General features: G+C 39.6%; 1 protein-coding gene across 2 annotated transcripts in view; it reads right to left on the bottom strand.

Moving 5' to 3' along the window:
* VPS26A (VPS26 retromer complex component A) overlaps positions 1–15,888 on the bottom strand; it is a 73,517-nt gene that overhangs the window by 38,378 nt on the left and 19,251 nt on the right. For both annotated transcript variants that reach the window (XM_074382341.1, XM_003928660.4), the window contains exon 2: positions 8,648–8,797. In XM_074382341.1, the coding sequence (XP_074238442.1) occupies positions 8,648–8,725 (78 nt within the window). In that variant the 5' untranslated portion in view covers positions 8,726–8,797. The remainder of the gene's footprint in view (positions 1–8,647; positions 8,798–15,888) is intronic.

Below are 15,888 nucleotides of genomic sequence, written 5' to 3'. Positions count from 1 at the left end.
TTAATGGATGTAATTCAAGAAAACTTTCCTCAAATGACAAAACTGTCAACAATACTCTATACCAGAAGACAATGGAGTAATAGATTTAAAACACTCAAGAAAATGTAAGCCGGGGATGGAAGGCAGAAAACCACACTGCCATGTGTGTACCTATGCAACAATCTTGCATGTTCTTCACATGTACCCCAAAACCTAAAATGCAATTAAAAAAAAAATACAAAAAAAAAAAAAAGAAAAAGAAAATGTAAGCCAAGGTTATTACATTCAGTAAAACTAACTTTCAAGTATAAAGGACATAAAAAAGCCATTATCAATATGCAAAAACTTAGGGCTTATTGTTCCCATGAGCATTTCCTGAGAAATCCATTAGACTCTAGTAACTAGAGAATGAGCTTCAGACAGTGAAACAAAGAGACAATGATATAAGGATTGGTGGTGCACATTATATATAAAACAATTATTTATAAAACCAGGACTAAGTGAGGGCTGAAAGGAAGCACACACAGAGTACATAATTACTATACGCTCTGACAATGTACTTACTACGGTACATTTAAGAAATGTGAGTAAAACAGAAATAGCAAATGCTAAATATTTTTTAAACTAACTTCATAATCATATTGGTAGCAATAATATGAGTATTGTTATTCTGAAACTATTGTATATATAATGTGGGGTAAAGATAATGAGTAAATTACGGGATATGCTAATTACATCTTCCCTTTTGACTCTGAAAACCAGTATTCTTTTTTTTTTTTTTTTTGAGATGGAGTTTCGCTCTTGTTACCCAGGCTGGAGTGCAATGGCGCGATCTCGGCTCACCGCAACCTCCGCCTCCTGGGTTCAGGCAATTCTCCTGCCTCAGCCTCCTGAGTAGCTGGGATTACAGGCACGCGCCACCATGCCCAGCTAATTTTTTGTATTTTTAGTAGAGACGGGGTTTCACCATGTTGACCACGTTGGTCTCGATCTCTTGACCTTGTGATCCACCTGCCTCGGCCTCCCAAAGTGCTGGGATTACAGGCTTGAGCCACCGCGCCCGGCCGAAAACCAGTATTCTTGATGCAGAAGAAAGAAGATGCACATGTAACATAAGAAGTTAAGTAAAAACTTCTAATTCTGAAATTGGATTGGAAATGACAGTATGATTCCTGAGGTATTTTATCTTAAACAATATAAATAAAAATAAATATATTTATTTAATCTATATTTGAAAACCTTCCCCATCTATCCACTGAGCGGCCTAGAAATAATGCTCAACACAGTAGCAATGAGCAGTCCTTGCATGCAATTATGGCCTTAAAAGTTATGGCTGAGTGCAGGTATGAAGCAGAAACATAAAAGAGCTTCAAACATCTTGTCATACCAGTTAGCAAGAAAGCCACCAAAAACTCCTAGGGTCTTTGGCAGTTTATTAAAAACTTAAACATAAATTTAACATAAGATGTCGGGCGCGTGGCTCAAGCCTGTAATCCCAGCACTTTGGGAGACCGAGGCGGGTGGATCATGAGGTCAAGAGATTGAGACCATCCTGGTCAACAAGGTGAAACCCCGTCTCTACTAAAAATACAAAAAGTTGGCCGGGCGCGGTGGCTCAAGCTTGTAATCCCAGCACTTTGGGAGGCCGAGGCGGGTGGATCACGAGGTCAAGAGATCGAGACCATCCTGGTCAACATGGTGAAACCCCGTCTCTACTAAAAATACAAAAAAATTAGCTGGGCATGGTGGCGCGTGCCTGTAATCCCAGCTACTCAGGAGGCTGAGGCAGGAGAATTGCCTGAACCCAGGAGGCGGAGGTTGCGGTGAGCCGAGATCGCGCCATTGCACTCCAGCCTGGGTAACAAGAGTGAAACTCTGTCTCAAAAAAAAAAAAGAAAAAATTACAAAAAGTTAGCTGCGCATGGTGGTGCGTGCCTGTAATCCCAGCTACTCAGGAGGCTGAGACAGGAGAATTGCCTGAACCCAGGAGGCAGAGGTTGCGGTGAGCCGAGATCACGCCATTGCACTCCAGCCTGGGTAACAAGGGCGAAACTCCGTCTCAAAAAATAAATAAATAAATAAACAAATAAATAAATAAATAAATTTAACATAAGACAGCAATTCCACTCCTAGGTACATGCTCGAGAGAAAGGAAAGCATAGGTCCACACAAAACTACTATACGAATGTTGACAGCAACATTAGTCACAATAGTGAAAAAATGGAAACATTCCAAATACCCACCAACTGGTGAATGGATAAACAAGAAAGTGGTATAGCCATAAAATGGGAATACTATTCATCAATAAAAAACAATGATATACTAATAACAAATGCTGCAATATGGATGAATCTCAAATACATTATACTAAATGAAAGAAACAAAACAGGAAAAGACCACACATTGTATAATTCCACTTATATGAAATGTCCAGAACAGGCAAATTCATAGAAACAGAGAGATCAGTGGTTGTCAGAAACTGGAAGGAGGGGAAATGGAGAATGACTGCTAATGGTACAGCATTTAAACAAATTTCTGGAGTAATGAAAATGTTCTGGAATTAGTGGTGATGGCTGTACAACTCTAAATTTGCTAAAAATTTTAAGTACACTTAAAATGGGTGAATTTTTATGCTGTATATATATCTCAATACAGCTTAAAAAAAGAAAAATCCTAGGGCCATGTCCAAAGGACACAAGAGTCAATACAAATGTGGTAGGCAGAATTCTAAGATAGCCCTCCATATTACTACCCCATGGTGTGCACATCTGTATAATCCTCTTGAGTGTGGGTGAGGCCAGTGAATATGATAGGATACCACTCCTATGATGAGGTTACTAATCTGTTGATTTATTCAGTTAATCAAAAGGGAGATTATCCTAGCTGGAAGTGATGGAACCAGGTAAGCTCTTTAAAATAAGATGAATGTCAGATAGATGCTCTCCTCCTGGCCTTGAAGATAATGCAAACTGAGAGAAAGGGGCCACTCAGGAAGGGTCTGAGGGCAGCCTCAAGGAGCAGACAGCCAACTGCACAAGAAACAAAGCTATTTTTCATAGCACTACAAGGAAATTTCTGCCAAAAACCAGTGAACCTGGAAGAGAATCCTGAACTTCAGAATAGACTGTGACTTTAGACTGATTTTAAGTCCCTGAGGACAGGATCCAGCTAACCCATACTTGGATTTCTAACTCTCAAAAATCCTAAGACATAAATTTCTTATTTTAGGCTGCTAAGTTTGTAGTAACTTGTTATACAGGATTGTATAACTGGAGCTTCAACAGGGTAATATTTATAAACATCAAGTATGTTTAAATCAGGAGCTTATAAATGTTATTAAGAAATAAAACCAATGGTTTACATCTTTGGAGTTTAAAGAATCAATTTATTATTTTTTAAGACAAGCCAAAAAAGGAAAAGGGTCAAGCATTTGTTTTTTCTATATGAGCTACACCACTAGGTAACAAAAACAAGAAATAAATAACATCTCTTTATAAATGTATTCCATCTAATAAGTAAAAACAAAATGACAGAATTTAAAATACCACCATTCTGCAACCCCCAATAAGTTAAATCAATCTAGGTACTATCAACAGTTGCCAAAAAGAAAAAAGACAGAGAAGGAAAACCAGACATTTTGCACCCACAATGAAAAAAGACACCACGACCTATATTCCTGCCAGAAGAATCAAACTTGAGTGTGATTCAAGCCTCTGGACCTAGCTGCCAACTTACAGGCAATAACTGCACCACGAATACACAAACATAGGAAACTCTACAATCCAAATGACCAACGTGCTCTTCAACAGGTATTATAAGTTAAAGAAGGGTATGAAGAGGGAATCTGAGATTAAGAGAGATTTAAAAACCACATTGGCCAGGCGTGGTGGCTCACACTTGTAATCCAAGCACTTTGGAGGCTAAGGCAGACGGATCAACTGAGGTCTGGAGTTCAAGACCAGCCTGACCAAAATGGTGAAACCCCGTCTGAAAAATTAAAAAAAAAACAAAAAACCATATCAAGTTTTTCTTCCTTTTTTTTTTTTCTTTTGAGACGGAGTTTCGCTCTTGCTACCCAGGCTGGAGTGCAATGGCGCGATCTCGGCTCACCGCAACCTCCGCCTCCTGGGTTCAGGCAATTCTCCTGCCTCAGCCTCCTGAGTAGCTGGGATTACAGGCACGCACCACCATGCCCAGCTATTTTTTTTGTATTTTTAGTAGAGACGGGGTTTCACCATGTTGACCAGGATGGTCTCGATCTCTTGACCTTGTGATCCACCCGCCTCGGCCTCCCAAAGTGCTGGGATTACAGGCTTGAGCCACCGCGCCCGGCCCCCTTTTTTTTTTTTTTTGAGACGGAGTTTTGCTCTTGTTGCCCAGGCTGGAGGGCAATGGCTCGATCTCAGCTCACCACAACCTCCACTTCCTGGGTTCAAGCGATTCTCCTGCCTCAGCCTCCTGAGTAGCTGGGATTATAGGCATGTGCCATCACGTCCGGCTAATTTTTTTGTATTTTTAGTAGACACGGGGTTTCTCCATGTTGGTCAGGCTGGTCTCGAACTCCTGACATTAGGTGATCCGCCTGCCTTGGCCTCCCAAAGTGCTGGGATTACAGGCAAAAGCCACTTCACCCAGCCTAACAAATTTTTCTTAAATGAGCAAAACTAAACAAGAAACACAAGAAAATTTACTACTATAAAAGTCAGTACAGTGGTTACTTTTGAGGGGATGGGAGTGTGATGGAGACAGGACACATGGGGTAGCTGGCAAAGTACTACTTCTTGACTTGGATGGTGATTATAAGAAAATATGCCTTATAATAACTTATTTTTGTTGTGTATGGTTTTCTAGATGTGTTTTGTTTTTCAATAAACATTAAAAATGAAAAAAAAATCTCAGACCGATAAACAATCAGATTCAAGATACAGTAACTTTTGAACAGAAAATACTTACCTATAAGAGGTCTTATCATTTTTAAAAATGTGATCTATAGTTGATCAGGTCTATGTATGATTTCTAGCAATTCCAAAATGCAATTTTTCAAAAAATTATTTATTTAGTGGTAGAGATGGGATCTTGCTACGTTGCTCAATCTGGTCTTGAACTCTTGGGCTCAACGATCCACTTTCCTTGGCCTCCCAAAGTGCTGTGATTATAGGCGTGAGCCACCACACCCAGGACCAAAATGTAATTTGAACACCAACTATTCTTTTTTAAAAACACACTGGAGTAACTCTATTTCTAGCTTAAATATCCCTTTTTCTTATCCCATAAACATCAGCTATGAACATTCAATTGGTCCAAATGACATAAAATTACTTTAAATTAGACTGAGGCCGGGCGCGGTGGCTCACGCCTGTAATCTCAGCACTTTGGGAGGCCGAGGCGGGGGATCACCTGAGGTCAGGAGTTCAAGACCAGCCTGGCCAACATGGTGAAACCCCATCTTAAAAAAATAAATAAATAGGCCGGGAGCGGTGGCTCAAGCCTGTAATCCCAGCACTTTGGGAGGCCGAGGCGGGTGGCTCACGAGGTCAAGAGATCGAGACCATCCTGGTCAACATGGTGAAACCCCGTCTCTACTAAAAATACAAAAAATTAGCTGGGCATGGTGGCACGTGCCTGTAATCCCAGCTACTCAGGAGGCTGAGGCAGGAGAATTGCTTGAACCCAGGAGGCGGAGGTTGCGGTGAGCCGAGATCGCACCATTGCACCCCAGCCTGGGTAACAAGAGTGAAACTCCGTCTCAAATAAATAAATAAATAAATAAATAAATAAAAATAAACTAGACTGAGAATATTTTCTGTAAAACTTAAAAACAGTATACAGGCTAGGTGCTGTGGCCCATGCCTGGAATCTCAGCACTTTGAGAGGCTGAGGCAGGTAGATCACCAGGTCAGGGTTTCAAGATCAGCCTGGCCAACATAGTGAAAACCCATCTCTACTAAAAAAACCATAAAAAGTTAGCCAGGTGTGGTGGTGGGCACCTGTAATCCCAGCTACTCAGGAGGCTGAGGCAGGAGAATTGCTTGAACCCAGGAGGTGGAGGTTGCAGCGAGGCCAGATCACATCACTGCACTCCAGCCCAGGCAACAATGCAAGGCTCCATCTCAAACAACAACAACAAAAAAAAAAAAAACAATAAATAAACCAAATAATTTTTTTTTTTTGTTTTAGACAGAGTCTTGCTCTGTCACCCAGGCTGGAGTGCAATGGCACAGTCTCAGCTCACTGCAACCTCCATCTCCCAGGTTCAAGTGATTCTCCTGCCTCAGCCTCCCGAGTAGCTGGGACTACAGTCACGTGCCATCTTACCAGACTAATTTTTGTATTTTTAGTAGACACGAGGTTTCATTAAGTTGGCCAGGCTGGTCTTGAACTCCTGACCTTGTGATCCACCTGCCTCAGACTCCCAAAGTGCTGGGATTACAGGCGTGAGCCACCACACCTGGCCAAACCAAATAAATATTTAGTCAAAGCCTATTATATAACCAACACTATCATGTATTTTATGGAAAATAAAGAAGCACACTCTGATCCTCTAATCTTAAGGAGCTTACAACTTAGTAGCACAGATATTTACATGTCATATCTATAAATGAAATATCTGAGGTATTAGGTTCAGTCTCCCTAGAAATAGAACTAGATTGGTATTCCTAAACCCTCAACCCATTAACAAGTTGTTTCAATAGGCCAAACACTACCACTTTTACTCTTCTTTCATTTGACATGCTCCATCCTTTTGATGATTGTCTGCTCTTCTTTAGGTCTTTTTCTCCATCTTTTTTTTTTTTTTTTTCAAATAGAGATGGGGTCGCCCCATGTTGCCCAGGATAGTCTCGAACTCCTGGGCTCAAGCGATCCTCCCTCTTTGACCTCCCAAGGTGCTGGGATTAAAGGTGTGAGCCACCACACTTGGACTTTTTCTTTTTCCATCTTTTAAAAGGACGAGTATAAGGGAAGTAAAGTTGAAAACCAAAAAATTCACTTCAGATTCAACACTAAGACCCCAATAGGTAATCTGGCAAAGGACCAGAAGAGACAATGCAGTACAAATGAAAAACAAACAAACAAACAAAAAAAAAAAAACACCTCAAATGGCTGGTAAATAAATCTAAGTCCAATCTATCTAGTAACCAAAGAAATGCAAATTAAAACAATGAGACTGTTCCTCCCTATCAAAACAGCAAACCTGACAAAGCGATCATATTCAATGCTGTCTTGGGTGAAAAAGATCCAAAGATGGACATGTAATTTAATGCAAATACATTTTCCAGGTTAATGTGTATTAAGATCCTTCAAATATTACATATATTTTGGCCTAGCAGCTCACTTTCAGGAATCTGTTCTAAGGAAATAATGCTGTTCTACAGAAATTTAGAGAAAAACTTATGTATACAGATGTCCATATTATAAAAGGTATGAAGAAAGGCATCTGAAAAACAGAAACTACTTAAATATCCAACAATACAGGAAAAGGTATGCTTACTATAGTACATATAAACATTAATTAATGCAGAGATTAAGAAGAAACACACCCAAATTTTAACAGTGAATTATTTCTACATGAAAAGATGATATAGATATTATTTCCCAAACTGTCCACCACATGAATATATTAATTAAATAAGCAGGGGAGAAAAATCCTAGTATTCGATATTTAAAATATTATTTCAAATGTTTTGTTGCTTGTTTTTGTCTATGATATTACTATTCTCCACTATCACTGACCACTAATAGGTACTGATCATATTCCCTAAATTAAAAGAATAATTGGCCAGGTGTGATGGCCCAAACCTGTAATCCCAGCACTTTTGTAGGCCTAGATGGGTGGATTGCTTGAGCCCAGAAGTTCAAGACCAGCCTGGGCAACACGGAGAAAACCCATCTATACAAAAATATATATAAATTAGCTCAGGTGGTGGTGTGTGCCTGTAGTCCCAACTACCAGGGAGGCTGAGGTAGGAGAATCACCTGAGCCCAGGAGTACAAGGCTGCAGTAAGCCATGATCACACCACTGCACTCAGCTTGAGCAACAGAGTGAGACCCTATTTCCAAACAAAACAAAACCCCAAAAACCAAAAACCTTATACATCACTGGATAAAGAAAAAGGGGAAAAAAGCGAAACCTTACAGAAGGCATTATTAACATATCTGACCATGCATAGACACATTCCAAAAGCACTCAAGTCCTCTACAGAGTACCTAGAAATGAGATCAACAGACACAATAGTAGCAGTACAGAGAGGTAAGCTACAAAGAATGAGAAAGAAACATTTACTCTCAATTGCTAAGTTTATGTTAAAGGAAAAACAAACTTTGGGTAAATTATAGCTCTGATCTGGAGAAATTGTCTGAAACCAGACAGAAGTACATAATCACAAACAGGAAAAAAAAAAAAAATTTTTTTTCATAAATCACACAGGAGACTTAAACAGAAAAATTTGCATGAAATTTAGAGGCTCTCCCCCTGAAAGCTTTCCAGGGTAAAAATCTTTCCTTTGCAGGAAAGATTATGTTCTAATCAATCAAAGATTTTAGCTGACCTTTGGGAAAAAAATAACTCTGTCTCATAAAATTACTCAAATTTAAGAAACAGCACAGACCACTTCGATAACTAATTCTGATATCCTATAAGTAGATAGTTTTGTCAAACAAAAGATTTACCTTTCCTGAAACAGATTCTCCATCATAGAAGAGATAGTGTTTTTCTACTTTGCCATCTTCAGTTTTCATTTCGGCCATTTTCCTGGTTTCCCCATCATTAAGAACAATATCGATCTCACAAATTGGACCAAAAAAGCCTCCAAGAAAACTCTGAAATAAAATGAAATATTATCATGTTTAGTCAGTCACTACATTTTGTTAATTCGAATTTAATTACCTATGACCTGCAGTTAAATAGACTACAAATCTTTGAGTTCATAAGGAAATAATAAAAAACTTCTATCAAGGCCAGGCGCAGTGGCCCACGCCTGTAATCCCAGCACTTTGGGAGGCCGAGGCAGGTGGATCACCTGAGGTCGGGATTTCAAGACCACCCTGACTAACATGGAGAAACCCTGTCTCTACTAAAAATACAAAATTAGCTGGGCGTGGTGGCGCATCCCTATAATCCCAGCTACTTGGGAGGCTGAGGCAGGAGAATCACTTGAACCCAGGAGGTGGAGGTTTCAGTGAGCTGAAATCACGTCATTGCACTCCAGCCTGGGCCACAAGAGCAAAACTTTGTTTCAAAAAAAAAAAAACATATCAAATGCCACATCAAAGGCTGGGAGCAGTGGCTCATGCCTGCAATCCCTGCACTTTGGGAGGCCAAGGCGGGTGGGATCACCTGAGGTCAGGAGTTCAAGACCAGCCTGACCAGTATGATGAAACCCCATCTCTATAAAAAACAAAAAATTAGCCAGGCATGGTGGCATGTGCCTGTAATCTCAGCTAATTGGGAGGCTGAGACAGGAGAATCACTTGAACCTGGGAGAAAGAGGTTGCAATGAGCCAAGATTATGCCATTGCACTCCAGCGTGGGCAGCAAGAATGAAACTCCATCTAACCAAAAAAAAAAGCTACATCAAAACTGAACAAATTGAGTACACTACTAAATTATAATACTGTGCAACTTGAGTATAATGTTAAGAGGTCAGATTTCATGTTACGTGTTTTTTAACCCCCCCAAAAAAAACCTAAACAAATTTCAGCATGCTACAATTTCAATCATTTCTATATGAAACCACTATAAAAAATCAAATATTAACATATATCAGAAATCCAAGAAGCTAATTCTTAACATCTAGGCTTGAAAAGTTACTTTTATTTATACCTTTATAAGATTCTTTTATTGTAGCTGAATTTACATAATTCAACATACTCATGCAAATCCAAATGAACTACTATAATGCACTACTTACTATACCACTGCTATATTTGGTCTGAAGAGAATATGTTACACTGTGAAAGCCCTTGTAGTAAAACTGGCTATAATGGAGGAAAATAATAAAATTTCTGTGAATTTTTCCAAAGAAAATCTATAAGCCTTGTTCTATAAATCCTGAATATGACCAATATAAGGGATAAAGATCAATTACTTATCAATGCCAAAACACATTAGTTGGTAATAATACAGACTCCATTAGCAATTTTGATACTGGATATAGTTATGGATTATTTTAGCCACAGTGAAACTTAGTCTTCTAATCTTTTTAAGTTTAAACATTCTCCTATCCTGTCATCCTACACCCTTCATACTCTGTCCTGCATAAAACCAGATGATCTTTTTTTTAAAAAAAAAAAAAAGAACTTTTGTAGAGACAAGGTCTCACTATGTTGCTCACACTGGTCTCAATCTCCTGGGTTCAAGCAATCCTCTTGCCTCAGTCTCTCAAAGTGGTGAGATTACAGGAATGAGCCACTGCACCTGGCCCAGACTGATCACTAAAAAAACACATATACATATCTGGTGGGGTGCGGTGGCTCATGCCTGCAATCCCAGCATTTTGGGAGGCCCAGGCGGGCAAATCACTTGAGGTCAGGAGTTTGGAACCAGCCTAGCCAACATGGTGAAACCCCATCTCTTTTTCAAAACTCTGTGTAAAAATTAGTCAGGAGTGGTGGCACATGCCTATAGTTCCAGCTACTTGGGAAGCTGAGGCAGGAGAATCACTCGGACCCGGGAAGCAGAGGTTGCAGCCAGTGAAGATGGTAACACTGCCCGCTAGCCTGGGCCACAGAGCGAGAATTTGTATCAAAAAAAGAGTGTTCCTTGGATGAATCTAGAAACATCATTCTCAGCAAACTGACACAAGAACAGAAAGCCAAACACTGTATGTTCTTACTCATAGGTAGGTGTTGAACAACGAGAACACATGGACTCAGGGAGAGGAACATCACACACTGGGGGCAGTTGCAGGGGGGTAGGGGAGAGACAATGGGGGCTGGGGAGGAGGGGTGGGGAGTGATAACATTGGGAGAAATGCCAGATGTAGTATGCACCTAAAGTAAAATAAATGAATTTAAAATAAAATAAAAGAGTGTTCGTAAGTGTTATTCGTAATGGCCCCAAACAGAAAAAATCCAAAAATCAACAAGAACGGATAAATACATTTTGGTATATGCTCATACAAATGGAAACACCAAATTAGCAATAGAATTAGAGGAGATACAACTACACACAAGAATGAATCTCATACACCTGATGTTGAGTGAAGAGGCCAGACACAAAGGGAATACACACTGTGTAATTCCACCCATATAGTAAGTAAAAAACATGTAATATACATTATGGTATTACAAGTCAGGCAATGACTGAAAAAAAGCATAAAGGGAGCTTTTGACTGCTAGTAATGTTCTGACTGTTTTTTTGATCTGAGCATTTGACACAGAGGTATTTCACTTGGTGAAAATTCATCAAGCTATTTACCTATTTGTGTACTTTTCCACAGATATTTTACTCCAACTGTTATTTTAAACACATAGACACACACGCGAAGTATTCTCTAATGTGATCTACATATATCCGACACTACTCATCTCTCCAGCCACTCAGCCTGGTCTATTATTCAAGAGTTCTTTCGTCAATAGCTCCAATTTGCTAGTGTCCTTCTTGTCTTAGAACCAAGCAAAGTATTCCTAACCTAATTCACTATTTGAGTTTCAGCTTGACTCCCTCTCCATGAGACCTTCCCTGATTTCCTAATTAAAACTGCATTCTCCAAATTTAGGTTTCACAAGGCTTATTTAATACCTGACTCTCCTACTGAACTGTAAACTCTATGAGGTTCATCTAAGGCAGCATATGGCATTTAGTAGAAAGCATTGAATGTTAAATTAATTTTGAACAAATATACACCATTCTAATAGAAAATAAATGAATACACAAGAATTAACTAAAATCTAGAAGAGTGGGCAATATTCGCCTTTCCCAGAAAATTAGTATTGGGTATAGTAGCATACTATGCCAGTGGAACTTATATTAAATCTCAGTCTGTACTCACTTTCGAGAGTCATTAGTTTGCTTTCTGTTATCTTATTTTGTGGCTATGAAGGGCACAAGGTGATGCTATACTCAAATGAGATGTTTTCCTAAATACTATATTAACAAAAGGGATTATAATTTTAAGAAACCAACTAAAATAATTACCAGATTAGTACTTTTTTTTTTTTTTTTTTTTTTGAGACGGAGTTTCGCTCTTGTTACCCAGGCTGGAGGGCAATGGCGCGATCTCGACTCACCGCAACCTCCGCCTCCTGGGTTCAGGCAATTCTCCTGCCTCAGCCTCCTGAGTAGCTGGGATTACAGGCACACACCACCATGCCCAGCTAATTTTTTGTATTTTTAGTAGAGACGGGGTTTCACCATGTTGACCAGGATGGTCTCGATCTCTCGACCTCGTGATCCACCCGCCTCGGCCTCCCAAAGTACTGGGATTACAGGCTTGAGCCACCGCGCCCGGCCTTGTACTTTTGATATATGCAGCAAATTTTCTTTTTGACAAGATATTTTCATCTTTTCTGGCAAAATTACAAACTCAAATTTTAACCAGAAAACTAATTTTAATCAGAAAACTATTCCAAACTAATTTAGAAAAAAGAGAACGAAAAGCATTAGTGATTGGTCATACACACTGTTCATTACTAGGTAGCTTTCTAAGTCTTAAACTCAAAACTTGCTCAAAATCATAAATTTTGAAATACTGTAGTACATTTTCTCCTAAGGACTATAGACTGTATAGCAGCTCAAAATCAAGCACCTCATATTTACTAATCAAATGTGTGCTTAGCTAGCAGGGTAGAGGGGTTGTGTGGGAGCAGCAATTGTGAAAGGGTAGAAGACAACTCTTTAGGTAGCAGTCTATTTCAGATGGAAAAACAAAATCAGCTATATTGAAAGATAATATAATTGGCAGGGAGAGCAGTAAGAATGAGCTCTCCTTCCTTATGACATCCACATTAATTCATTTGAGTTATAAAACAGAGACAGAAAAATTTAATTTTTTTTTTTTTTTTTTTTTTTTTTTTTTTTTTTTGAGACAGTCTCACTCTGTCACCCAGGCTGGAGAGCATAGTGGTATCATCTCAGCTGACTGCAACTTCTGCCTCCTGGGCTCAAGCTAACCTCCCACCTCAGCCTCCCAAGTAGCTGGGACTACAGGTGCTCACCACCACAATTGGCTTGTTTTTATATTTTTTGTAGAGACAGTGTTTCTGCCACATTGCCCATCACAATGTCCTGGGCTCAAATAATCCACCTACCTCAGCCTCCCAAAGTGCTGGCATTGTAGGCATGAGCCATGCTCCTTGGCCTTAAAATTAATTTTCTCATTCCTCCTGACACCTCCCAGAGCTACTTAAAAGAAAAATGAGATTGGAAACTATAAAAATTGTTTACAGAGAAAAGGAATTATAACTTTTTTCCATATGCATATACTTAACACATATAGAGCTCCACTTGGGGATTGAAAGCTGAAATTAAAAGATCAAATCACCAGGCCGGGCGCGGTGGCTCAAGCCTGTAATCCCAGCACTTTGGGAGGCCGAGGCGGGTGGATCACGAGGTCGAGAGATCGAGACCATCCTGGTCAACATGGTGAAACCCCGTCTCTACTAAAAATACAAAAAATTAGCTGGGCATGGTGGCTCGTGCCTGTAATCCCAGCTACTCAGGAGGCTGAGGCAGGAGAATTGCCTGAACCCAGGAGGCGGAGGTTGCGGTGAGCCGAGATCGCGCCATTGCACTCCAGCCTGGGTAACAAGAGCGAAACTCCGTCTCAAAACAAACAAACAAACAAAAAAAACAAACAAAAAAAATCAAATCACCAAAGTTAAACAAAATTTTAATAGAACTAAAATTGCCACTAATTAAACTAGTATAAACAAAGTTTCATTTTATAAAACTTCACAATTAACTAACAATGTAATCATAAACAATGTTTTACTTTGACAACCTTCTTTAAATTTTTAAATTCCTAAGCATTAAAAATATGTGGAAAACTACCTGCTATCCTCTATTATTTTCTGGGTCCAAGAAATATTTCGTAAGTTTTTTAAAGAGTAGCCAGGTACAGTGGCTCACACTTGCAACCCTAGCACTTTGGGAGGCTGAGGCAGGAGGAGCACTTGAGCCCAGAAGTTCAAGATTATCCTGGTCAACATAGCTAGACCCCCATTCCTAAAAATAAAATTTAAATTAGCCCAGTGTAGTGGTGGTGTGTGCCTGCGATCTCAGGTACTTGGGAAGCTGGGTAAGGAGGATTGCCTCAACCCAGGAAGTCAAGGCTGCAGTGAACCACTCCTAACTGGGCGACAGAGAAAGAGCTTGTCTCAAAAAAGAAAGATACTTTTCAATACAATCAAAACACTAAAACTGGAAGCAATCAAAAGGCATTTTTTACAAGCCTAGTATAGCCAATGCAGAAAAGTAATAGATTGAGTAATAAATTACTGCACTTTACCAAGTTAACTATTCCATGAGAATACAGCATTGGTTTAACATTTTTTTTTTTTTTTTTTTTTAACAGTAGGGCACATCAAAGAACTAGTGGGCAGTGGGCAGTGGCTCACACCTGTAATCTCAACACTTTGGGAGGCCAAGGTGGGCAGATCACTTGAGACTGGGAGTTTTAGACCAGTCTGGCCAACAGGCAAACCCCGTCTCTACTAAAAATACAAATAAAAAACCTGGCCAAGGGTGGTGGCACAATCCTGTAGTCCCAGCTTCTTGGGAGGCTGAGGCAGGAGAATCGCTTGAACTCGAGGGGTAAGTTGCAGTAAGCCAAGATTGCGCCACTGCACTCTAGCCTGGGCGACAGAGTGAGACTCCATCTTTAAAAAAAAAAAAAAAAAAAAAAAAAAAGAACTAGTCTTACTAAAAAACACCTCAAGAAAATTGTGGATATCTTACACTTTACAGGTAGAGAAGAAAAAGAAAAAATAACTGTGGAAAAACACTTGTCTTTTAGAAGCCACTGAAACAGAAAGATTCTCTACCCAAAGTTTTGCTTTCAAAGTTTTTCCAAGATGTGCAACTTGTGTCATTTGAAATAAAGGGTCTTGAAATTAAATTCTTTTTCTAATTATTCACAATCAAATTATAATACTTCTGATGGGTTGAAGAGGAAGTAAAATACAGAACTGTCAGGACGTTAAAGACTAGAAGGAAAGGGAATAAAATTTGTTGAGGGTTAGGATATGTTGTAATGTATATGGCAATTTTTAGTTTGCTTTTTAGACCGAGTCTCCCTTTGTCACCAGGCTGGAGTGCAGTGGCGCGATCTTGGCTCACCGCAACGTCAGCCTCCCAGGTTCAAGCAATTCTCCTGCCTCAGCCTCCTGAGTAGCTAGGGTTACAGGTGTGCATCACCATGCCCAACTACTATTTTTATTTTTAGTAGAGATGGAGTTTCACCATGTTGGTCAGGCTGGTCTCAAACTCCTGACCTCAGGTGATCTGCCCGCCTCAACCTCCCAAAGTGCTGGGATTACAGGCATGAGCCACCGCGCCTGGTGAGATCTTTAAACTGCAAAAATACTACTCACTTCTTTCGGTAAAGATACGTTCAAGGGAGCATTTGGAATACTGCGATTTTCAGGATCAATTCTTAATATGCAAGTTAAAACTCTTAGGGAGCTTTTAAATAACTGGACAGCAATATATATGACTATAAAAACATGCTAACAATTGTTTTTTACAGTTTTTTAATCTTGACCTAAACTTCCTATCACTGACTTTAGGTTAATTTACGATTTTTCATATAATCGTAAACCCAATACGGAACATTACCAGTTAGCTAAAATACGTGTAGACACACAAAAAGGCAACAAACTTTTAAGTCCTCATTCAAGGAATTTCATTAAGTCCAGTAGATGTAAAGAAATGCAACTCACTGCATTTCTGAGGTGGAAGGCGGGCTCTC

The sequence above is a fragment of the Saimiri boliviensis genome, chromosome 12 (genome assembly GCF_048565385.1).
Source record: "Saimiri boliviensis isolate mSaiBol1 chromosome 12, mSaiBol1.pri, whole genome shotgun sequence".
Taxonomy (NCBI): domain Eukaryota; kingdom Metazoa; phylum Chordata; class Mammalia; order Primates; family Cebidae; genus Saimiri; species Saimiri boliviensis.
The sequence above is the reverse complement of the archived record's forward strand: the minus strand, read 5'-3'. Positions and strand labels throughout refer to the sequence as shown.